We start from the raw sequence: 26,625 nt of genomic DNA, 5'->3' as shown, positions 1-26,625 counted from the left end.
GGTGTGAGAGACTCAGGGTGAGACTTTCAAATGAGTTATAACTATGTTTAGGTCTAGGGTTGATTAATAGGCTCGAGTCAAAGATCGCTGCCACGCCACCACCTCGGCCTGTGTTTCGAGGGATGTGACAGTTACTGTGACTAGGTGGAGTGGATTCATTTAGGCTGACATATTCTTCCTGCTGTAACCATGTTTCAGTAAGACACAATAAGTCAATGTGATGTTCACTTATCAGATCATTCACTAACTTATTTAGATGAGAGAGATCTGATATTTAATAGTCCACATTTGATTGTCTTATTATATTATATGGATCAAAGCCTCGTCTATAAGGGTGTGTGGTCAGGTTTGGTTTTCCATTTGGGACTTTTTAGGTTTTTGTATGGACACAGGGTGAGCGCCCACTAGAGGTGAGACCAGCAGAGGGGGAGATTCCTTGGGCAGCAGATATGAGAGCTGCAGCCTGGAGGTTCAGCTTCACGCTGGGTTTAAACCTCAGAACTCATAGTTCATATCACTGAACGGGGACGGCGACGGACATTTGATTGTCTTATTACTTTTCACTGAGGTTGTAAAACAAACTTGTCCAGATTTCTAGATAAGAGAACCGCACCACCCAAAGTGGGATGGATGCCATCTCTGCTAATCAGACCAGGTTTTCCCCAAAATGTTTTCCAGTTATCTATGAATCCCACGTTATTTTTTGGGCACCACCTAGACAACCAGCGGTTGAATGATGACATGTGGCTAAACATGTCATCACTGGTCACATTAGGTAGGGGTCCAGAGAAAACTACAGAGTCCAGCATTGTTTTAGCGAAGTTACACACCGACTCAACTTAATTTTAGTGACCTCCGACTGGCGACTTCGGGAGTCATTAGCGCAGACGTGAATAACAACCTTATTGTATTTACACTTATCTTAAGTCAGCAGCTTTAAATAGGATTCAATGTCGCCCGCTCTGGTCCCAGGAAAACATTTGACTACTTGAATATGTGGCCCAATCCATACCCTAGATGTGATGCCTTGTGAAAGACTGTAATGTCCAGTTTTTCTCCGTGTTTTTCTCCGTCCATGTATTTCTCCGGTTTGTGTAGAAGTTCTCTTTATCTCTCCAGAGAGTCCACAGCAGCTGTTCCACTCAGACATATGTTGCATTTCCTTTATAAAGTAATTGTATTATTATAAATGTGATGTAACATTGATTTTACCTTTTCATTCAGACTCACATATGAAATGTAGATGTTAAGAACGAGAAGAAGAAAAGATTAGTAGACATTTTAAATCCATGACAGCAGAGATTTGTCTTTTAATACTTGAAAAATAGGAGTGTGACGATACTCTTAACTCACAAAATGAGACGATACACAATATTGGGCTCACAATAATGAGTTGAGATGTTATTTTAACACCATTTTAAGAAATCTATATCCCTGGACTTTTATTTGACTGAAAATCACAAAATGCAAAACACTGCAGGTGAATTTTGAAATGTCTTAACTAATCGTCTTGTAATGAACGTCACTTCAGTTCTGCTTTTTGAGTATGAATCATCATATGCAGTAAAACACAACACTATGCGATCACTGTAAAAGGTTTTGCCACAAACTCAGGTGAGTGTCTTCAGACCTGAGAACTGTGCATTAACTTCTAACTGAATGCATTAAAATACAGCATGGAGTTGCATTTTTGCCGGACTAATGTGAATGTACCTTCACTTTGCTGCTCCAGTTCTGTTATGTACTGATATTGTGACACAGCTTTTTCAAACTTTTGTCACATTTTAAAATTGCAAGATCTTGTTGCATGAGATCTCATCACACCACTATTGAAAAGAGCTCCTGAAATTTATGTTGAGAAGCCAAGAGAGAATAGTTAAGCAAATCAGACCTTTAAGATGATTCATGTTCATTAATGGAATAAAATCAACACTGCAGCAGTAATTGCAAAAAAAAAAGTTTGGAGGAAGAGTGGAATAAGAATTTTCTAGACTTTGCTTGCAGTAGCAGTGTAATAAGAGTCCAAAGAGCAGTTAATAATCAAGTTAATACAATTCATGTGGGATCACTGTTGTATTTACTAAAACATTTGATGTTACTTCTAATGATGTAAGAGATCCTGTTACAATGGCTAAATATTTTCTGTAAACAGTTAAAGATCATGGATGAAAACTCCGTCAGAAGTCACTACACTTTTGAAACAAATGAGTTGATAGTATAATGTTTACTTTAGTATCAGGAATGGTGCGTAAAGCAGCCGAAGATATCGAGGGTGAACTCAATTAAATTGCCAGACGAGGATAAGTAAAAAAAACACTGTCTCTTTAATAAGAGCACTGACAATGAACAAAAAAACGATACAAGACACGGTTTAAACACGAAACGCACTTACAGGTCGATAATACAGTCCAGGGTCAGAACCAGCAAACACACACATCCAAGGAATCCAAACGAGATGTCAGAAAGGGGAGTCCGATAAGCCGATACACAGAGAAGCAGTCCGAGTTAGAAGGACAAGGCAATATACGGTGGTCAAAGGCAATCCGAAGTCGAAAACAGGAAATACGGTAAACAAGAGTAATGCTGGAAAGTCTGACATGGGTAGAGAACAATCTGGCAGGTTACTGGTAGGGGGGAAGGCTGCTTATATTGGGATGAAAACAGGTGCAAACAATCAGGAGCAGGTGAAAACAATGAGTGCTGATTAAAGTAAAAAGTCCGAAACTGAGGTAAACAAAAACAGGAATTAATGTCAAAATAAAAGCAGAAGAACGGAAACAGGCGGGACGGAATCATGACACTTTAGGTTTTTTCTGGTGTATATTCCTTGTATTTTTCTTATGTAAAAGGGGAAAACTTACACTCTTTTGTGAATCCGACAGTGTTTTTAGACAATAGTCCTTGTTCCTTATGATTTTCAGTCAGACTACTCCCGAACTCTGTTCACCTTTTGTTGCAACTTATTGTTATATCATCCAGCAAAGCACTGCATTGGTCAGTCCAACATGTGCACATGTAGCTGCCCCAGTTGACAATGGGGTACACCATGGACTATCACAGGGCTGACGCATATGCTGCATTTCCAGTATGAGAACTTAACAAGTGGTACACCCCGTACTTCCCTTAAGGATCACTAAGCATAGCATCCGAGGTTGATGCAGTCTGTCCTGCTACGTTGTTTCACTGTACGTTCTCTCTCTTGGTCTGTATTTAGAGGAGGGAGGGGCTGCTCCTCTTTCACACATGCAGTCAGCTGTGTGTTTTCAAATGGTGCTTGTGATGCTGTGTTTGAGGTGTGATGACATGGACATTTAACCAATCATTGGCAACTGCTCTGTGTACTTGCACAGAGCAGTTGTACTTTGTTTATTGTTGATTGTGAATGTGAAGAATACTGCTGCAAGGAGAAAGGGAGCATAGTACAGTAGTATTTTATTTGTATATATTTTAGTTATGTTCCAGTTAAAATTTTATTTAAAAAGTTTTTTTATTTACTGTAGTGAAAATCAACCAAATGAATTTTGTGCACAGACGAGCAGAAACGTGTGTGTGTGTGTGTGTGTGTGTGTGTGTTGGCTCCTCCTGTGTAAGTGTACAGTTAACATGAGGCTTCAGGGTTGACACTTGGATAAAAAGCAAAAGCAAAAGTATCTGAGAGGGTGATGGTTAAGATAATGAACTGGCTAAAGGAAGGTAAGCATGTGAAACTATACAGGAGAAAGGAAGAAGTGTAGGAAACAAGCCAAGACCATGGGAGAGCAGGGGGAGATGAATGAAAGTATAAGACCTGGAAGGAAAGACAAACCACTAGAAAGGTTATTTCTGTGTTAAAAAACAAAACAAAACAATGTAGACGACGTAATAAACGAACCATAAAGCCATTCGGGATGCTCTTGATCAACTTGCTTTCAGAGTCCAATGCTGTCAGTTGAAGATCTTTCTTTTCTCTCGTGTTAACATCTCTCTCTTCAGTGTCTGCAGCACTGCAGTGATATGAACCTGTCAAAGAAGGGTGAGTGAGGGAGGCCCACAGTGGATTCTCTCTTTCCTCCTGCATGCCATTATAATCTCTCATCTGGCTTCCGTCTTTATTCAGGGTTGACATCAAGGAGTAGAAATGGCAATCAGGCATATTATATCATGCACACACACAGTATAGGCAGCACTAAAAGTCAAATACACACACATGGATGATAACAGATTCTCCCACGTACTGTACACACTCTGAAATGTCTCTCATGTTCAGGTCTCTGATCTACCTGTGTCTGATGTCTCCTTTAGTTTTCAGCTCTCCTTTCTCATGTGCCTGTTCCCTGTTAATGTCATGCATTATACTGGCAATAACACACAGCCTTAATATTCATCAGCTCTATATGTAGTGCAGACATTTTGGCACATTTATCAAAAATGGTTCCACATATGTAACTGGGACTAAATGTATTGAGCAGCATTGTCAATAAAACATGGCTATTTATTAAAGCAGACACAGAGCAACAACAGAATTGATGTTTTTGGTACCTGTCAGTGAGAACTGCCTGGGATAAACTTACCAAGAGATGAATGTATTTACAGAAACAAGTAAAGCAGATTGTGAAGAATCTGATGAGTAGGCACGTGGAACAAGAACAGTTAGCAGTCTTGATTTTTACTGGATTCAGTTAATAGCAATTATGTTAGTTTAGGATTTGAGGGTGTAAACAAAGTAGACATGTTGGTTTAATCACCATTAACTGTACTGTCAATAAGAGCTAAGGAGGAGAGTCACCGTTACTGACACCATCTCTGTTAGGCTGTGAAAAGCTTACAGAAACCATAATGCTGTATAATACTTAAGCAAAGTTACAGATACTGTGTGTGTTTGTCGTCATTAGTGTGTTTTTGTATATAACACGTGGACAAGTCGCACCTGTACTGTTGTATGAATCCTATCAGGAGAGTCGTACTAGTGCCACAAAGCATCTGCAGCATAGACCTTGTGAATGAATCGCATCAGTAAATTTCACAGTCAAAACCATGTTGGATACGGGAATGACCTTATTTCACTGTGTGTGTGTGTGTGTGTGTGTGTGTGCGTGTGTGTGTCTGTCAGTGTGTAGAAGTGTGTGAGAATTCTCGACGTTTTACTCATGGCCAAGTCTGTTATATCAAGGGAGAGGAGCAGAGATATGGAAAGAAACACTGCCTCTGATATGATTTAAGGATGGAGTGATGATGGGTAGACTTGACTTGCTTTTTAACCTTGTGTGTGTATGTCTACACAAACTGGTGACCTTCCCTTGACCTTTCTGTGAATCTTCTTGGGTATTTTAACTCTTCAATTCTGCAGTGTGTGTGTGTGTTGATAAAGTTTGGCGTGCGTTTATGTGCACCATTGTTTTGTGTGTATTGGTTCCCACATGTCATGGTATTTCTGGAGTACCACAGGCATTCACTACAGGTTTTGAAAGAGTTGTAAATTGTTCAGCAGTGGGAACCCTTCTCTGTGCAACTGTGTGTATTTGTATCAACCTTGTATCCCCATTCCACCCGTGGCCTTGCCTGGCTGTTTTGGGTTTGGGAGGGGGTGGGGAGTGGAGGCTGGTTGTAGATAGGAAGGCATTCAATAAGTAGTTGAATCAACCCCTCCTCCCCCTGTGGATCTTAGGACGGTGGGAAAGTTCAAATTTGCTGCTATTTTCTATCTTTTATCAGCCGGGCTTATCAGCTGGCTTTCTCGTCTGCATGCCTGGCTCAATAGTCCTGTTTCAGGCTGCATGGTAACTGCTAAACTATCTCCCTTGTGCCAAACTCCTCCCCTCTTTTTCTTTTTTCTGTTCTTTCTTTTTGAAAAGCCACCTGTTCTTGCCTCTTTTTCTCCTCTACAGTTTACCATGCCCAGTCTGTTTAATAGACAGGGTATAATTTTGCGTCAGGGAACCATAGTGCTTCTTAACACAGGAACAGCCTGAGCGATCTGGATCTGAAGATCTGATGTGAAGACGTCACATTTCTGCAAGTCTGTGTTCTGCTTGGTCAACAGCTCTTTGAAAAACTGCTCATACAGTCTCAGTTACTGGCTGATTGTTGCACTATGGAGTGATCCATCATGCTGTCTGTTCTCCCTTTGCTCAGCTGACTGTCTCCTCTAAACAGGGACCAACACAGACAAAATACAGGACGGTCCACGTCAACCTGTGAGGTTATGTAGGGCAAAGTACAGGGTGTAGCGCTCGTTAGGTTCCAATAGTGGAAATGCAGCATGTATGTAATTTCTAATGTTGGTGGGGTTGTTGCAGTTCTGCCTGCATACAGTCAATATGGAAAGTTTTCAGACCCTCAGGTTTTCCACATTTACCTTAAAATGGATTCTAGTTTCTTCATCACTCTACACTCAATACTCCACAATGATCAAATGAAAACCGTTTTTTTTTTGAGTGCTTAGAAAATGTATATTATAAACTGGAATTTTCCATCAGTATCCAGACCCTTCATTTAGTACTTGGTTAAAGCACGTTTGCAGCAATAACAGGCTCAAGTCTCCTTGAGAATGACGCTACAAGCTTGGCACCTTTCCTTTGGAATTTTCTTCCATTCCTCTTGGCAGAATCGTTCCAGGTCAGCCAGGTTGAATGTGGAACGCTGGTCCACAGCCATTTTCAGGTCTCTCTAGAGATGCTCTGTTGGGTTCAGGTCCGGACACTGGGTCACTCCAGGACTTTCACTGAGCTTTCCAGAAGCCACTCCTGTGTTTTCTTGGTCATATGCTTCAGGCCGTTGTCTTGTTGAAATATTAGCTCACACCCTAGACTGAGATCCTGAGAACTCTGGAGAAGGTTTTCATTCGGAATTGCTCTATATTGTTCTGCATCCATCCTTCCCCTCTTCCCTGACTAGTCTCTGCTACCACCACTGTGTTTGACTGTAGGGATGGTATTAATGAGGTGATGTTCAGGGCCTGGTTTTCTCCACACACACTGTTGGGAACTGTGGCCAAATAGTTCAGTCTTTGTTTCATCAGACCAGAGGATTTTGCTTCTCATGGTCTGAAAGTCCTTCATCTGCTTTTTGTCAAACTCCCAGTGGGCTGTCATGGACCTTTTAGTGAGGAATGGCTTCTGTCTGGCTGCTCTACCACAGAGGCCTGATTGGTGGAGTGCTGCACTGATGGTTTTCCTTCTATAAGGTTCTCCCATCTCCACAAAGGAACTCTGGATCTCAGTCACAGTGGGCCCTGGGTTCTTGGTTACCTGTCTGACCAAGGCCCTTCGTTCCCTCAGTCTGGCTGAGTGACCAGATCTATGAAAACTGTTGGCGGTTCCAAATCTCTTCCATTTGAGAACGATGGAGGCTGCCGTGAATGCTGCAGACATTTTCTTGTATCCTTCCCCAGATCTGTGTCTTGACACAATCCCATCTCACAGGTCTGTGGACAGTTCTCTCGACCTCATGGCTTTGTTTTCACTCTGACATACACCATCGACTATGAGACCTCATACAGACAGGTGTGTGCCCTTCCTACTTATGGACTCTAACCAAGCTGTAGATGCATCTCGGTGACCACTGATAGGAGCAGGATGCAGCAGAGCTCAATTGCAAGTGTCATAACAAAAGATATTTCAGTCTTTTATTTTTAATAACTTTAATAAACACTCCATGAACTTGTTTTCACCTTGCCACTGTGAAGTATTGTGTGTAGATTGATGAGGAAAAAATCAGCTGAATCCATATTAAGATGAGTTTGAAACAACAAAGTGTAGGAAACTTGAATGGGTCTGAAGACTTTCCGTACTGGCTGTATATAGGAGAACTGTTTATGGAGACACTGCTATGAGAGAGAACAAATGACCATATGGGTCGTATACTGGACACTTGCTGACTGACAACTGCTGGAGATTTCCTGAATCTTCTGCTCAGATGGAGTCATTCTGCATTAGACTAATCACACTGTGGTTGATGGGATGTATGACCTGTGTTACTGCAGCATAGGTTCATTGATCCTGATGCAGCAACATAACATGGAACAAGTGAAGATTTTGATCAGATTGAATTTACTTCCATGACATGAAAGGTGCTGGGTTTTCTTTTAAGGACATGCCCACTCCGTCATTCTTTACTTTCTTATCATAATGTGCACATGTTCACTTTTCTTTTGATTTTCAGAGCAACACACCATTTGCTGTAATTAAGCTGTAGACTGCTGTTCCTCTGTGATGTATGTGGGAGTGAGGCATCCTTGAGGGGAATGAAACAGTCTGTCAGGGTGAGTGCGTCTGAAGTGCTGCCAGAGGACAAATGGCTGTGAAACACAATACCAGAGGAAAGACTTGATCCAACACATCACGCATTGCCTCCACACGCATCAGTGATATAGTGGTAAATAAAAAGGCGGACACTTGATTTGAAACATGACAGACCCCATCCTTATCAAGTTTTACTGCAACTTATACCAAAGACATCTTATTCGGTCATATTCGTCCATTGGTTTACAGTATTACCAGGTCGCTTCATCCCTTGCTCCAAACCATACTTGAGCATAGAATATTCATCCATTACATGGTAAATGTGTACAGGAGTACAGCCAAAACCACAGCGGGCTGTAAGGAAACAGAGAAGAAGCGGAACAGATGTGAGGTTCCGAGAAGGAGAGAGGTGATTCTCTATTAGTGAAGTGAGCCTGATAGGATCTCTCTGTCAGAGGTGATGAAATCTGCTGAAATGCTGCATCTCCAAAGTCTTATCACAGTATCTCTGTCATGTGGTTCAGTTTTGGAACACTGCTGCTGAAACGTTGTGTGCTGTTCCAGTGTTCGATGATACCATGATTGGTTTCTACTGACTGATGCTGTTGTTTGTGCGCACACAACGCCTTGAAGAGCCATACTAAATCCTTTATAGTGCTAAACAGCAGTTTCAAGGAGCATTAAACAAACTTCCCCTGGAATTCCCACAAAGGCTCTGTCTCACCATCTGAAATGACTCATATCATGTGGCACCAAAGAGACACATTTACCTTAAAATGGTATCGTCTGAGATTCTTTCTTTTACATAAACACATTTCATTTTCATAAACGGTTCTTTTCTAATATACTTACATATAGAGTGGGTCAGTTAACATTTTGAAGCATAACTGTCAGTGCTGTCTGTCTAAACTATCTAACATCAGCACTCTTAAAATGCTGCAAAGTTTTAGTTTTTTTATTTGAATGTCAGTACAGTCTAAGATTTGCTTCATGTGCTGTACTGAAACCTTTCAATTCAGTGATTCATTTGGATCCAGTCACTCTTAATTTATAAAAATTCTATAGAGCTAAACTGCTCAGCTGTCCTACATATCAGCTAATGTTTAGGGACGCACTGATCTGAAAACTGGACAGGGGAATCTGTGTATTGGATATCGGCCTGCCTGAGTGGACTGGCCATGACTCATCCACATTAAATGCAGTTTCTTTTTAAGATTTTGGAAACCATAGCACTCAAATTGATCTTCCAGTGAAAATAGTCCCAAATAAATACATCATTTGAATAATATTTGTGAAAATCTACATTGGACAGATGTTTTTCTGAATGTTTTTTAGAGACTTCATCACTGAAGCAGTTTGTCTACATAGCCAACAAGCTCGTAGAGAATAAAGATATGGATGATTATGCATTTATTTATTTTTATTTCTCCACACCGGCCATACCTGTAGCCAGAGGCATGATGGTTTGGGGTTTTCCATCCATCTCTACGTGTGTCCATACTTCCATCTCATCCTCATGAACACAATATCTCAGGAACATCTTGAGGGAATTTCTTCGAATTTGACACAGATATCCACTTAGACTCCAGGGTGAACAGATTAGATTTTGGTGAAGTCAAGCTTACAGTGACCTCATGTTGGCTGGTTGGTGGAGGCGTAGAAGCACAATGTGGTAATTCTGGTTGCTTCTGCCAAGGAGGTTGTTTTTACCGATGTTCATTGGTTTGATCACAGCATAGTGCAAAAAGTCATGAATGGATTTCTATAAAATTTTGGAACAGTCCATTAGATTTTGGTTGAGATCCGAATCATCATCTGGATCCAGGATTTTTTTTAAAGGATTCTTCACCACTGGGAGATTGGGCCAATTTCAGTATTTTTGCCTGCATATGTAATTCCTGGAATGCTTGGACATAAGATCTGCCACACTCCAAAGTTTGGTCATGTGATCCAGATTGTGCTGTCTAGTTTATTTATTTTCTTGACAGTAAGACCAACAACAGCCTTATCTGCCAAATAAATATGAAAAGAAATCCTGACTATGTAAACACTGTAGTGGTAATTCCAACAAGACACAGAGCTCCTAATAGCTCGATAAAAGGGACCTCAAAATTCTTTGACCAAGGTGTGTATCTGGTTCACTCTGTGTGTGTGTGTGTGTGTGTATGTACAGTATTTGCTGGGATGCAGCTGTAACACGGCAGGGCCGCTATCAGGTCTCTAGCAACATGGTGTTCCAACATGGAAAGCAGCAGCTGGGAGATTTATTTCAGTGGGCTCGGGCTGGTGAATAGTCCTCCTGAGAGGTGCTGGAGGATCAGATAGGCCCACTGTGAAGGGGCTGCTGATCTGTTCCTCCAGGGCTAGTTTTTCTCTCCTGGGGGCATGAAGGATACCCCGCTGCTGGACCATCCATCACGGCCAGTGCTGATGCAAGGCACTGTGAGTATCTATGGCGATATACTGTAGGGCCGGTATCGCTGCTGTCTCTTTTCTTCTTCTTCTTCTTATACCTAAGAATTAAATATCTCCTCAGACAAGGGGAAGTAATTGTTACCCCCGCATGGTGCCAAGTCTCTCTCATTCTGTTTTGATTCCACTCCATCCATCCATTTGCCAGTTGACTCCGTCTCCTTCCCAAGGTTCAGCTGGTGTCCCACCCTGCCGTCTCCCAAGGACCTTTATCAGGGAGACGGCTGTGCTCATTAAGGAGTTAATTTTCTCACTGCTATCTCTGATTAGTATAGTCAACCTAAAGCACTGTGAATTCTTTAAATTTTCTTCCTTGTTATCAAAAAGACAGAGAGAGAAAAAAGATGGAATGGGGGGATATTTAATCGTTTAAGCAGTCTTCCTGGGGAGCTAGATTTCTCTCTCTCACTCGCTTTTTTCCCTCTTCCAAGCAATGTAAAGAAATCTAGCTGAAAGCTGGCCCATCTCAGTAATTCAGTTTTTAAAGGATGAGGATGGAGGGAGGTGGTGGTGGGGTTAGGGGGTGGCAGCGGTGGTGGTGGTGGCAGGATAGGGAGGGAAGAGAGTAGGAAAAAAAAACGAGTTGATGAAATTCCGCTATCAGCTCCGAACCAATATGCAAAATATCTCGCTGGAAATCAAATAGCTATTATGTTTTCATTTCCACGTCGGCGTATTTGCTTAATGAAGAGGAGACAGATCAGACCGGCAGAGAGAGTCTGCAGGAGCCGATAACCGCCAACAGCTCCCAGCTATCCGCACAGAGTGACGCTCCCAGTCACTACGCTTTTTCACTGGAAAAAAAGAATGAAAAAGGGATGAGGGGAGGGAGAGAAAGAGAAAGAGGCAGTATAAGGGATAGAGGGAGCTCGAGCAATATTGAAGGAGGACGGAGAAGAAGAGACATGTTGATGGTGGTGGTGGGGGATAAGAGGTGATGGAGATTGGAGAGATAATGACAGAAAGAGAGGAGGAAGTCAGAATGTGAAGGAGAGAGTGTAGGTTGGACTGGAGAGAGATGAGGTACGAGAGAAGAGACAGAGACTGAGAGAATTTTATATCATTGAGCCGCAGAGACAGGGTCCTAAAAGTCTAACAGTGCCTTGAATTCTTTTCAGCTCACAGCCTTTAAAGGTCTTGAATCCATTTAAAATGTAATATTGTAATTGTCTTTACAGCATCTTAAATGTGTTTTGGTTTCTTAGAACGATGTGTCCTGCTGCATCAGGCGCTTCAGCTGCTTCCTCCATCACTGCACTGGAACAGGTCATATCACAAGGCTTAGGGTGTTTGTGTTTTGCTGATGGCTGTCATGGACATTTTCTACCTTTTTGCTTTTTCCTACAGGTACTTCCCTTTTAATTTGGTGTATTTTTTCTTTAGTCTGTGTCTTTCTTTACACTGTTGGGAGGAGCTTTTTACTTCTTGCAAACCTGCTGTGGCATGGAATTAAAATGTTCCTCTGTGGCACAAATACTTATCTGGTACTGTTTTGCACAGTTGCTCTCATCTCGGAACAGGTTCTGTTATGGTTCAGGTGAATGTCAGTTTGAATTTGATGATATTCAAATAATCCTATAATTCATTAGTTCTAACAATAAGAACACTGCTGTTCATGTTCTGTACTTACACACAGTATTTATCAAACACACTGGTAGTGCAGTGATGATAAGGGAGGTGTGTCATATAAAATAGGGCTGCAGTTAAAGATTATTTTCACTGTCAGTTAATCTGACAATTATTTTTTCTAATAATCAGTTCATCTCTGGGTCTGTGAAATGCCTTCATTATATGGTGAAAACTGCCCTTCACGATTCCCAGGCCAGGGGCTGGCTTCAGATCGCCTGTTCAAAACTCACAAATAGGAAGAAAAAGAAAATCAGCGAATCCTCTCAGCTGAGCGACTGGAACGGGATCATATTTGCCATTTTTGCTTGAAAGGGTACTTAAATGATTAATGGTCAAAACAGCTGCTGATCTGTAATTTCCTATATCAACCGATTGATTGATTGATTGATTGATTGATTGATTGATTGATTGATTGATTGATTTCTCTAATATGAAACCCAACTTGCTTGTTATAGTTCATCACATGACATTTATATAGATGCAGTACTGTTTTCTGTACGGTTTCTCTTTTTTATTGCTGGAGTAATTGTCAATACCATTTTAAAATATCTCGATTTACTTAACAACTTCCTTTTTTAGCAGCTGTTACCAAAACTATTACACCACAGGTTCTTTTTCTTACACAATCATCTGAGAGTAGGATTAGTGACAGTGCTAATGTTGCTCTTAGTAGGAGTAGTCCCCTTTACTGCCTGTTTGAAATACAATCCAGTGGGAAAAATTGAACAATTATTGGATTGGCTCTTCTAACCACTATACTTTAATCATGTTTCCGCCTTCGGTTTTATGGTGGTAGTTCAAACTTTGGCTGTAATGTTTTCTGACTTCCAGTGTGCACTCGGTCCTTCTATAGAAGAAACCAGCCGCCCTGGCTGCTCAGGGGGTTGGGCCTCATTTTTATTTTGAAAATCTCAGTCAGTTTTTACATTCTTGTGATGCAGTGCCTTAATTGTTAGTTGATAATTAATTAGCAGGTCAACAGAAGATATGCAAACAAAAATTCTGATATTGATTAATTATAAAAAATAGTTTATACAAGGAAAAAAAACATTTGCAGGTTTCAGCTTTAAAAAAAATTGCACAGCAGCAGCTTATCTGTGTGTTTAGATCTGTTGGCTGGACATAGCATCCTGGGTGTTTTGTACTAGTAACAGCCTGCAGTAATATTAAAACACTGTACAGTAAATACGCCCATGTACGATCTGGTCCTCCTGGCGTTAGTTAAAAAAAAAAAAAGATTAATTAATTAAAAAATAAATTAATAAATTGTGTGAGTTCCTCTTTGGTGCAGTTAATGGAGATTTTCTTCCTCATTGGAATGTAGATAGATTCGTTTGGCAGCAGTATTAGTAATATAGTTAATATTGCCACACAAATAAAATGTCAAGGATAGAAACACAGTCAAACTAAAAGCTTGTTTCCATTGTGGTCCTCAGTAGCGGAGGGAGGACAGGCGGCAGATGCCAAAGGTCATGTCCATTCAGAACACAGTTGTGCATTAATCTGACATGGATTTGGTGAGGAAATGTATATCTGGTACCAATCACAGCAACATCTTGAGACTCCTGCTCTTTGTTGATTCAGCATGCAGGATTCAGTTAAACACATGGGTCAAATTAGTTTCAGAGCTACTAAATGACTTTGCACAGTATTGCCAGAGCGTGATAAGCTTACCCTCGCTACCAACAACTGTGTGTCAGCTGTCGTACTCCGGGTCAGTCAGATTTGTGTTAACTCAAACATATAGCCTAGCAGGTGTTAGAGGACAGTTAGAGATGAAGGCTGGATGCTGGACCATTGTAACAGTATTTTGTCTGGTCTTCCCAGAACGACTGTTGGACAACGCTGCCAGAGTTTTAATAAGAATCAGGAGAGCGCATGTTCTTTAATCCCTCCACTGGCTGCCAGTAGAACCTCAGGTCAGAGCCAAACAAGGTGAAGCTGCTTTTAGCTGCTGTGCTACACACAGGGCCTGGCCATCTTAAATGTGTCCTAGCCACCTTAAATGAGCCCCAACTCTGCCACTTTGGAATCCAAACTGTTTTCCTGTGCCGCTGTTTGACCCGTTCCTCTGCTGCTTTTGGGGAAACTTACAACTTACTCTAACCCAGCTTTGTGTCTGTTATCGCTCTATATTTGTTTTTTTATTTTCATTTTATGAATTAGATTGTATTATGTCCATTCTTTATCTCATTTAATTATGACTTAAAATATTTTCCTGGTTGTTATTGTCTTTCATTGACAATCATCTTATGCTTTTCTTTGCCTTTTTGAACTGTGCAATAGAAATGAACCTCCCTGCCTTTTTCATCATCATCACATTAGATATAACGATATGTAGGGTGGTAAGTCCCAGGGACTTCAGAACTGCCGAAAGAATTTATTGCTTTTCTTGAGTTTGTCATCCCCAGAGTAATCAGTGGGCAGTTGTTAGCAGCCCAGGTTCTAAAGGCTGAGGAGAAAAAGCTGATTTTTATTGAAGCTGAATATAACTGATCGATATCGTGGGCTATATGTGAATGGTTCCTTTTTCTTGTCGGGGTGATGGTAGGGAACGGTGGCCATGGAGCTGTGATGTGCGCACGCAGCGTTGATGTGATTTAAAGTGCAATGTTGATTAAAAGTATTTCCTCGTTGGTGGGTAAATCTCTTCACTCTGATCAATAAGTGGCTCCTCTCCAGTGTGTGACTCTGTGTCAGGTACCTCACTTTCTCTCTCTTCAGAGTTCAATCATTCTTCTCTCCTTCCCTTTCTCCCCTCCTCTAAATATTCTCTTTTAATGTTTCTCTTCACAAGTCTGTGATTTTTTTTTTTTTTTTTTTTTCATGAAATGATCACACCCACACACAGGCAATAAAGTTCTTTGTTTGCATGGGAGAATGGATTTCGATCATGTTTGAAGAAGACTGAGGAATTTTGAGTAAAAATTTCACTTTCTTTTTTTTTTTTTTTTTTTTTTAGATGCCTCTCCCCCTTCTCCCCCTCATCTTCTCTCGCTTTCAGGTCTAATGTATTTTTGGCGAGGCGGGTTATTAGCGTGAGAGCAGTGAGGCTTGCGTCTGTTTAATCAGGCTTGTTGAGCATGCAGGTTTGATGTGTGTTGTCTCTGTGTTTAATCAGCGAGCTGCTCTCTACAGGTTTGATGTGGACGGAGAGTTAATAAAGCAGTATTTTGGGTGCCTTCATCAGCTGCAGCACTTTGTTCTGCATCTCCTTGTGCCTCCGAGACAGACAGCTGTGTGCTGTGTGCTGGAGCTCCACTCCTGCTATGAGACCAAGCATTTGTCTTGGTCTCATGGTGGTGGGGGCTTGACATGGGCTCATTTCATTCCACCACCAGCTCGCCCGAACTCTAAAGCTGTCTTGGCAGGAAGTGCCTTTATGATGTCTGTCATTTCGTTTTGTGAAAACCAGTGAATCCTCACAAATACAAAGAAAGAACCAGAGAATATTTGGCATTTTTACAAAAAGAAAAAGACAAACAATTAATAAAGCAGTTGCTTAAATGTATTAATAAACTATTTGTTTCTGCTTTAGTTGATTGACAAAATTCATTAGTTTCTGTTGTCATGTCATAGTTTAAAGCAATGCATCAAGGCACATGTTGTAAACATGGGCACATTGAGAGGTTTGTAATAACTGGACAAATAAATGTTAATATGACACCCACTCCTGGTGGCTCATAGACGGAGAACATTTGGTGTTTATCTCTGTAAGTCAGAGTCAAAGTAATCGAACTGAAGATGTCTCAGGTCTTTAGAGACCGTCCTCGATTGTCAAACTTTAAATACTACAGTGATTAATCAAAAAAGCACTTTATAGAGTAATCAATGAGGAAAACATTTATTTGTTGTAGGTTTAATCACGAGTATCTTTTCTTTAGCTTTTCACTCACTCTTCAGTGTGATTTTTAAAACCAGTTGACTGTTGGATCAGATTTACACGTATACGGCGTCGCTGTCTCAGATGAGGTTCACCAGGCTTGATGAGCTCAGTTCTTTGTTATAAATCCATTTTAGTCCAGTTCATCTTGAGCACAGCTCCACTGTTTACTCCTCTACCACATCTTTATCCAGTCAGAACTCATTTTAGCCTGATTGAATCATTTAAGGTGGATGTCACAGTATGTGCATGTTGTCTGCACATTAATCAAAAACGTGACTGTTCCCGTGTCTGGTTTGAAGTTTTTCCCTGAATTTCATTTTTCAGCAATTCACTAAAAGTTTTATTTGCCCAAAAACATTTTGGAAAAATGAAGAAATGTCAGCTTCCATGAATAGTTTGGATCCTTCTTTAGTTCACAACCTAGAAAGTTCAGCGGTGCTGTCGGATAAAGCTTGACTTAATTGATGTCCCTCCTACAGAGAGACACATGTGAGCCATGTTTCTTTATTATTTCTCCATCTCTTGCATGAGTTCAGTCCAATTTTCTAGTGATATCACACTGTAACAATTAAGAAGGCTTTAACTTTTAAACTGGCAAATGAAGTAGAATGTGCCGCACTTATCACATGGGCCCGGCTATCCTTTCTGCCAACTATCCGAGATAGGGCGAGAAGGGGAAAGAGAATATTTCTCCTTGGATAAAAAAAGCGGAGAATGTGGAGCTGAAACTTTTCCGCACCATTTGATGTCTGAAAGCAGTGATGCAGCGATTGTTTAATTAATCCAGAGCTGTAATGAGGAAAGAAATCATAATTCAAATTCACATTTTAAACAGGAAATATAATTGGAATTTTATACAGAGAAGTCCCTTTGTACAATTATGATTAAAGGAAAATTAATTGTATGAAAATGTCCTTACAGATACTGAAAATTAGATCTAGCAAAGCTCAGGCAACATAGACCTAATTCTAAAAATATTGTCTACAGGATCGATCTTTTTTCTTTCTCCTCTACTCTTTTTTTTTAATGAAGGTCCAAATCTAGCTGTGTTAATTTTATCTGAAATTAGAGTGAACCATGCAGGCGTGGAAGTTGAAATTAGCCTAAAGATGTTTCATTTACAAAGACAGAAACACTTTGTCAGCCAGCGATTGTTTCCCAGCATTATCTCTGCCTGCTTTTAATTGCTTTGGAAGTGAAATTAACAGAATTAGAAAAATTGCCTCTTCCTTTTTCTACAAGCTTCTTTATTCATGGGTATTGTTGTGTGCTTTGTATAGATTATAGACTCCTTTTGTTCCAGTATTGTAAATATATACGCCCCAAGTCACAGCTTTAGCTGTGAAACAATCCCCCGGTTCGTTCGACACAACCGAATGGAAATTAATTTACAACCTGTCTGGAGTGAGAGGACAAAGGCGAGAAAGAAAAACCCCTGCTTCTGTCTTCTTATTAATTTCACTGGTGTACTTATTCAAAAACAGCGTACCCACCCTCCTTGACTTTCCAGTACATCATTATTAAGTACGTGAGTTGTTTTCTCCCTCGGCAGTCTGTAGCACGTTAACCATTTCTGCTTCGCTGAAGCACCGGCTAATCCTCTTAAAAGAAATGGTCACTGTGAATTAATAAATCTATGGTGTTATCCTCTCAGGAACTGAGAATTAAGTCTGTCATCTAAAGCAGATCTACCTTTATAACTACCTTTTGTAACCAGCAAGCTTTGAAACACTAATAACTTAAACTCTAGATGCACTAAAACAACCAAGAGGCATGATGTTATCTTTACACGTAGACCTCTGACTGTCCCACTGAAGCAGCCCGGTGTACTGCACTCATCTTATAGATGGACTGTTATTAATGAAGCACTTTTTAAAAAGTCACATTAAATCCATATTAACTGACTCAATTTTTTGGATGTAATCTTCAAACAGACTAAAATAGATCAAAAGTATGTATAATTACTGTGGTCAGCAGGGATTATGAAACTGTAACTGATACAGATCAGCCCAGCACTAATCACTCTTTTAGCTGCAATTTGAGGTATATTGTAATGTGGCTCTAAGGTCCCCCTTGGCTCCTTGCTATTAATCTTCTGGATTAGATTGTTCAACGTGTCCAATTCTTGAAACCATTTTTTGAATGAGTCCAGTAAAAAAAAAAAAAATAAATAAAATAAATCCATGTGTTTAGGGTATTTTTCCTCCCTTATACTATTTTATTGCACTTGTGTTGCGTAGCTTTTAATTGTTCACCTCTCCTGCACCAGTTTGTTTAGACTAGACGCCCAAGGGCGGAGGAGATTAAACTTGTTTAATATTATCTTGTGGAAAGCGCTTTCACATTATTCGGCCATTCACCCATTTGCACTCTCAAGCACTCACACACCGGTGAAAACACCGGGAGCAACTGGGGGTTCGGTGTCTTGCTCAACGACACTTCGACATGTTGACTGGACAAGCCGGGAATCGAACCGCTAATCCTCCGGTTAGGAAAGACCCGCTCTACCTCCTGAGCCACAGCCCCTCCCACCCCTAATAAGAAAGAGTTGGAATGAAAACTCTTACCTTTGGCTTTTGTTTGCTCAAAATGCAGTGGTTCTCTCTGGAATGTTCTGATGTGTGTCCCAGTTGCATTGAAGTGGTGGGTTTTGCACACATTTGCCCCACATAAATACCAAAAGAAATCATCTCCACACAGCCCCACCTTCTTTTTCATGAAGTTTCAATTGTCTTGATAATAGTTGCCTACAATCATACCGCTTGTTTAGATAGACAACCATCACCATGCATTTATAGAGGCTATTAGCATTTGATGAGTGGCCCATTAGACCCCCATCAGTTGTCTCGATGCAGCTCCTTTGCACATGGTAGTCTCCAGTTAAAATTCCATAAGTTCACATTAAACTGGCATTTAGTCTCAACCATCTTTTGATCTGTATCCCAGAAGCAAGAACTAAAGTGTTCAGCCACTCTACCCCAACAAATAGCACTTACTACCTTTAGACACAAAATCAGTGCTTGTGTTAGAGTAATGTTGGGGACAAATTGTTGAATTTAGTTACAAATGGGAAACGTGTCATCTTGGAGACTGTGCATTTGGTGAAGAACTCACTCAGAAGACACTTTAGGTGCATGTGATGGTGAGAGCATTTCATCTAATTAGTGTTTAAATATAAAAGCAATTTGGCCTTAATCTGCTTTTGACTAAAAGGTTTTATTGAAGTAACTTCTTGGACTGTCTTTATCCATCTAGATGGCGTTTTGTTTCTGTAGATTCTCTTCGGATGTTACAGGTGTCACAGTCCCAGCATGGAGCAGAACACAGTGATTCAAGTGTTGACCTCTTCTCTTCTACCCACAGGTTCCCTCGGGGATCTTGATGGCATAGAGGACAATACACCAGACAACCTCAGCCTATCGGGAGAGGAGGGCGGCGTCTCAGACCCAGATGATTCAGCAGAGGGCGACAGCACCAGCCCCCTGCCGTACACACCACTTTACAATGAAGGTGAGAAGAGGAAGAAAGCCGGATGTACAGTGAGAGTCAAAAACCCAACTTTCCCACTAAATTCCATGGGAAAGTGTGACTGGTAGTGAACAACAGAAGCTGTTAGCACAGGAAGCAATTAAAGTTGGAGGCCTCAAGCTAGTTCCTGAATATGAGCGGTGTTTGTAAAAAGTATTGTTAAAGATTCTGTTGTAGTCATGAAGACTCCTCTCCCCATGTTCCTGTGTAACAAACCAAAACCCAAACATAGCAGGTTTACTGCCGTGTTGGACAAGTTGGGCCCAGTGCATGTTTTGGCATTTTGTGCACATTAAAAAATCTTAGGCGGGAATTGTTTTCTTTCAGTCGGTCAATGCCAGTCCTAGTCTGCTGAGGTCTAGATGGTGGCCTAGTCAGGACGTGACATTCACTTGTTGTATCTGTTATACAAAGTTCAGTTTGCAACTGAGCTCCAGTCGACACTACTGAACGCCACTCAGCTTCACACACACCCGTTCTGCTAAATTACATCTGTTCCACCACTTTCTGCATTTTACTGTGAACTTACATTGAACAGTTCACAGACTGTTACTGTAGGGTTTTCACAGGAACTACTTCATACCAACAAGGTGTTATTATTATTAGCATTGTACTGTTTCCCACTAACTATAACAGTGGCCGTGCACTGACAACATGCACTGACTTGCTTATTGTACCTCTTCAGATAAAATGATCCAGATGTCTAGTTTACGGTTATTAGTGGTTATTACCAGACCTATCTCCTCATCAAGCCTTTCTTTCATCAACTGACATCAACTGTAATCTATCCGCAGACAGTTAATGTCACTCAGTGACAAAAAGACTGTAGAAGCACTATGAGGTTGCAACTTTCCCTGTGTATCTCTTTTTTATCTCTATTGTGTCTAAACAAAAACAGACAAAAAAAAAACCAAACCCAGAATTGAATGAATCTGCCCCTGTGGCCCTCTTATCCCGAGCCCCCCCACACCATGTGATAGCAGGCATAAAATTTTCAGTCATATTCTTTTGACTTATTCAAGATTTCACTGGCTGTGTTGTTTTTAATCTCAAAAATTCCTGCTCTTGTGAAATTTTGGGGCTGGAAGTGATAAGCGTCTGTTGGTTGGCTTGGTTTGATAAACCCATGGAAATTCTGTCAGGTGCTAATCGAGACAAGATTTGAGATTAGCTAGAGGTGTGTGTTTGAGGTGAGGGGTGGGTTATGTGTGTATTAGGTTGGATAAGAAGCAGAAGATGAGAGAACTCAGGCAGACTACACATGAGGGCAAGTTTGTCTGTTGACAGCAAACCGAGTTGGCGTCTTTGTTCCTCAGTTGCCCAGTGCTGCCATTATCAGTTCTCTGTAAATCAGCCATGTTTGACGAACCGGCTCTTTCAACCCGGGATCAATACCAGGTCTTTATCTGGCCAACGCTGGCTAATAAAGGCAAGGCCTCTTATCCACCATCTGGAAGAGAGAGAGGGAGAAAGAGAGTGACACACACACACACACACACACACACACACACACACACACACACAGGCAATAACCCCCCTGTTAACTTTAGCAAGAAAAACACATAATGCTAGTAACAAGACCAGGCTCTGTGTTCTGGCCATAACGCCTGCTCCTCAGCCTGACACAGAGCACCGGTACATTCGTATATTAATGAGGATACAGTGGGTCGACACCCACGTTCTCACACACACAGCTTTATTGAGGAAGACTTGAGCATCTGTTGTGCACATCTCTCTATGTTGTGGTGTTTTTTTGTCTTCGTTCTTTTTTTTACTCTCTTCTCAGAATTGCTCTACAGTTGCAGCTGCCCGCCAAAACAAGTGCAGTTCCTTCTTTCATAACAAGGCAGTCCCACATCACAGGAAACCTGATAAAATGCACTTCTGAGCTGATTACTCAGTATGTTACCTCTTTTTGACCTCTAATTGTCGTACTCTTGTTTAGCCCAATCAGAAATTTTGTAACCCTTTTTTATTGGAATCTGATCAGTGGTGATAGAAAAAAGTGTGTGTGTTACGTGGACAACTAACCGAGGGCACAGTCTTTTCTGGCTGCAGCTTGGACAGTTATGGACTGTATGTATGCAGTGTGGGTGAAAAGATTCAGCTGTGTAAACAACAGGAAAATTGTTTAAAACATAAGGGAAACAAATGAAGGGGTAAAGGTGGTCTTCTAAAAAATAATAAAAAGCCTTTATTTCAGTAGCTGTCTCATAATGAGGATTAAAAACAATACATGTTCAAAATGTGAGTTACAGCCCACACGTCGCGCCAACAAGCTGCCTTACATCTACTCAAGGGAAAACAGTGCGCTGCAGGTTTCACCCTGAGGAAGGCAGCTGTTGAATAGACATAACATTTCTGACTTAATCTATCAGTTTCTGTTCTCTCACAAGCTGATGGAGTTTGAAATGTATTTTGCTGTTGAAGAGTGAGGGACACATATCATTGCTCCTCAGAATCCGATGACACACCTCTAGCTACTGCACAAATGGCAATTTAAAAAAAGATGAAACAAAAGAAGTTACTGAAGGTTTTAGAAGACTGTTGTGACTCATATTTGGAGGACTGCTGCTATCGCTTTGCAAATTTGTATACGTTTCCCGTATCATGATACATATCAGCAATGGAAATGTATTCTTACTGTTCTGTGGTATTCATTCCAACCATAATTTCCACTCCATTAGCAGCACTACTAATCGGCGTAGGCTAATGGGTGAATATGCTAACACCCTGTCTACACCTGTTTGCAGTGGTCTGTCTCATACATGCCTGACAGAACAAACACTTTAGCAATATACATCAATAACTTGTGCTTTACTTCTGCTTTTAGTGTGACTCAGTGTATTTTACGCACCCATTTGTTTCTCTTCTGACTTGTGTGTCTCTGTATTGATTGTGTACTGGTCTGTAAGGGTTGTGGGTGTGCAGCAGCACTCTGGATGAATGCTTCCAGTGCAGACACTCACAGACAGCTGCAGCTGGTGTACCTTGGCTTTGTCCAGTTCTGTTTTAGCTTCATCTGTGCCATCAAACTGACCAACAAGCAGCCTGTGTTGGCATGTACAGTATGCTGAACCTTAGATGTGTAAGAAAAAGATGCAGAAGACACAAGGCAGCTTTAAAATCAGACAGCAGAGCGACAGCAAATGTTTGGAGGTGAGATTGTTGGGTGACTTTGCCCTGCAGGTGTGACAGGCGAAGTTCATCTTATCAGATTGATGGAGACTGTCTCGCTATGGGGGGAGGAAAAGGAGGGAGAGAGGGAGAGGAAGAGGAGGGGGTTTGGCAGAAAAGTGCCTGTCGACTCCTCCTGATACCTGCCTCCCTGTCTGAGATGATATGGGAGATAATATTGATAATATTAAACGCAATAACTGTGTCTCCAGCTCCCTTCCCTCGCTTCAGCCCCTGCAGGATAAAATCAATGTGCCATTCATTGTGATTTATAGCTGAAAATAATGGCACTGTTTAGGCAGGGGGGAGGTGTGTTCGTGTGTGTACGTGGCTCTGCTTGCTTTTAGAGTATGTACAGTATGTTGTCATATGTGAGTGTGTGTGGATGTGAGGTTGAAAGGTGGATGCGATGTGAAGATGGATGGAGTCTGTATGTGTGCATTTGCTTCTGTGTGTGTTGATTTATTTGACAGTGCTGATCCAATCTCTCAACTGTTACATTAATAACAACAGAGCGTAAGGGCGTCACGTGGTCCTGGGGCGTTTATGGCTGGTATCGATCAGGTGCTATCGCTGTTTATCGGAGCGGGAATGCCAGGGTAAACACAGTCTTTGTGCAGACAGCTGAGGTTTTATCGGGGTAGAAGCTGAAGACGGGGCGGGATTTGGGGAAGGCGAGAGAGGACAGAGCAAGGAAGGAGGAAGTAAAAAGAATGGCAAAAGTTAGGGGGAGGAGAACAGGGATTCAGACAAAGGGTAGAAGAGAAGAAGAGAGAGGGCCAATAAGCTACTTGTCTTATTTCACATAACCCGGAAATGTCTTTAACTATAGGTTCTCATAGCAGATATACAGAATATTAATATTGTTAACTGTTATCATAAAAGGTTTTCTTTACACATCGACACTTTTAATGTTTTAATCACATAATTTTGTAAGTAAACGATGCTCTAAAGTTTCAAGTCATAACTTACTAAAGTCAGTTTTGACTGACATATGTTTTCATGTAATAAACCGTCCAATCAGAAACTGCAGTGTCAAACCTCTGCTATAGCCAAAGAAAATCTTGGCACACTGAAATATTAAAGCCATTGTGGAATTTAAAGGAGGCCTACATTGCACTACCTGCAGTAATTTTTACAGTGCCTTGCGAAAGTATTCGGCCCCCTTGAACTTTGCGACCTTTTGCCACATTTCAGGCTTCAAACATAAAGATATAAAACTGTAATTTTTTGTGAAGAATCAACAACAAGTGGGACACAATGATGAAGTGGAATGAAATTTATTGGATATTTCAAACTTTTTTAACAAATAAAAAACTGAATAATTGGGCGTGCAAAATTATTCAGCCCCTTTACTTTCAGTGCAGCAAACTCTCTCCAGAAGTTCAGTGAGGATCTCTGAATGATCCAATGTTGACCTAAATGACTAATGATGATAAATAGAATCCACCTGTGTGTAATCAAGTCTCCGTATAAATGCACCTGCACTGTGATAGTCTCAGAGGTCTGTTTAAAGCGCAGAGAGCATCATGAAGAACAAGGAACACACCAGGCAGGTCCGAGATACTGTTGTGGAGAAGTTTAAAGCCGGATTTGGATACAAAAAGATTTCCCAAGCTTTAAACATCCCAAGGAGCACTGTGCAAGCGATAATATTGAAATGGAAGGAGTATCAGACCACTGCAAATCTACCAAGACCTGGCCGTCCCTCTAAACTTTCAGCTCATACAAGGAGAAGACTGATCAGAGATGCAGCCAAGAGGCCCATGATCACTCTGGATGAACTGCAGAGATCTACAGCTGAGGTGGGAGACTCTGTCCATAGGACAACAATCAGTCGTATACTGCACAAATCTGGCCTTTATGGAAGAGTGGCAAGAAGAAAGCCATTTCTTAAAGATATCCATAAAAGGTGTCGTTTAAAGTTTGCCACAAGCCACCTGGGAGACACACCAAACATGTGGAAGAAGGTGCTCTGGTCAGATGAAACCCAAATCGAACTTTTTGGCAACAATGCAAAACGTTATGTTTGGCGTAAAAGCAACACAGCTCATCACCCTGAACACACCATCCCCATTGTCAAACATGGTGGTGGCAGCATCATGGTTTGGGCCTGCTTTTCTTCAGCAGGGACAGGGAAGGTGGTTAAAATTGATGGGAAGATGGATGGAGCCAAATACAGGACCATTCTGGATGGAAACCTGATGGAGTCTGCAAAAGACCTGAGACTGGGATGGAGATTTGTCTTCCAACAAGACAATGATTCAAAACATAAAGCAAAATCTACAATGGAATGGTTCAAAACTAAACATATCCAGGTGTTAGAATGGCCAAGTCAAAGTCCAGACCTGAATCCAATCGAGAATCTTTGGAAAGAACTGAAAACTGCTGTTCACAAATGCTCTCCATCCAACCTCACTGAGCTCGAGCTGTTTTGCAAGGAGGAATGGGCAAAAATTTCAGTCTCTCGATGTGCAAAACTGATAGAGACATACCCCAAGCGACTTACAGCTGTAATCGCAGCAAAAGGTGGCGCTACACAGTATTAACTTAAGGGGGCTGAATAATTTTGCGCGCCCAATTTTTCAGTTTTTTATTTGTTAAAAAAGTTTGAAATATCCAATAAATTTCATTCCACTTCATGATTGTGTCCCACTTGTTGTGGATTCTTCACAAAAAATTACAGTTTTATATCTTTATGTTTGAAGCCTGAAATGTGGCAAAAGGTCGCAAAGTTCAAGGGGGCCGAATACTTTCGCAAGGCACTGTATGCTCATTTTCAGGTTCATATTGTTATTTAAAGGGTCTACTGGAAAACATTTACACTCCTGTATGTTCATAAAGGTCATTAGCTCCCTCAGATCGCTGGTAGCACCAGACTCTTTTCTCCCCTCTCTGTGAACACATTCTGTTTTAGCTCCTGGCCCACCTTTCTAAGAGCCCAGTTTGTTCTGATTGGTCAGCTCCCACAGCACTGAACAGGACACACCTACCAACTCCAAGCTGTGTTTCTGGATTCCGGACAGCTCTGGGCTTCAGTGTTGTTAACATTGTTAACCACCGTTGACTGCGTTTCTACCACAAATGTCACTGTAATAACCACTTGTAAGCCAAAAACTAAACAACCACAGATGTTTGAGCAGGAGCCTGCTATGTCACACCTGGGCAGTGTTGTCTAATAGAGTTTAGTGCTGTCACAGCAATGCTAGATAAACAGGCAAGGCTACCACCATCCAGCCCACTATTCACAGGGAATTTGGCTAAAAAACATTTCACACAAATTCTCTGGTACATTCTGACTGTTTATTCAAATTACTAGCCCGAACACTTAAAGGTAGGGTAGGCGATTTGTTACCAAAGCATTTTTTGTTACATTTCTTGAAACGGCAATAAATAATTTAAATGCAGACATGAAGAAACAAATCCACCCTCTCTGGCAGCAGCAGGGCTGAAAAATGCCCGACCAGTAATTTTACTCATCCCAAGCAAAGCCGCTGAATGGCCTGTCTGCCTACTTCCTACTTGCAAACACTCTGCCCTTGCACTCAATGCTTGAGCAAGGGGTTTCCCACAAGGTGCTGCAGTTGCAGGCAGTTGTGTTACCACTCTGTTTCACAGCTAAAGCTAGCAAGCTACGGCAGAGAAGGTACCCACAGCAACTTTCATTCACAAGTGGAGACCATTTTTATAGGCCAGGCCTTCTGTGCCACATGT

At 41.2% G+C, this 26,625-nt stretch overlaps 1 protein-coding gene across 1 annotated transcript in view; it reads left to right on the top strand.

Moving 5' to 3' along the window:
- Positions 1 to 26,625, top strand: part of zfpm1 (zinc finger protein, FOG family member 1) — a 114,352-nt gene that overhangs the window by 30,437 nt on the left and 57,290 nt on the right. The window contains 1 exon segment of the mRNA XM_020612685.1: positions 19,570 to 19,716. Coding sequence (XP_020468341.1) covers positions 19,570 to 19,716 — 147 coding nt within the window.

Source organism: Monopterus albus, unplaced genomic scaffold, assembly GCF_001952655.1.
Source record: "Monopterus albus unplaced genomic scaffold, M_albus_1.0 scaffold127.1, whole genome shotgun sequence".
Taxonomy (NCBI): domain Eukaryota; kingdom Metazoa; phylum Chordata; class Actinopteri; order Synbranchiformes; family Synbranchidae; genus Monopterus; species Monopterus albus.
The sequence above is the reverse complement of the archived record's forward strand: the minus strand, read 5'-3'. Positions and strand labels throughout refer to the sequence as shown.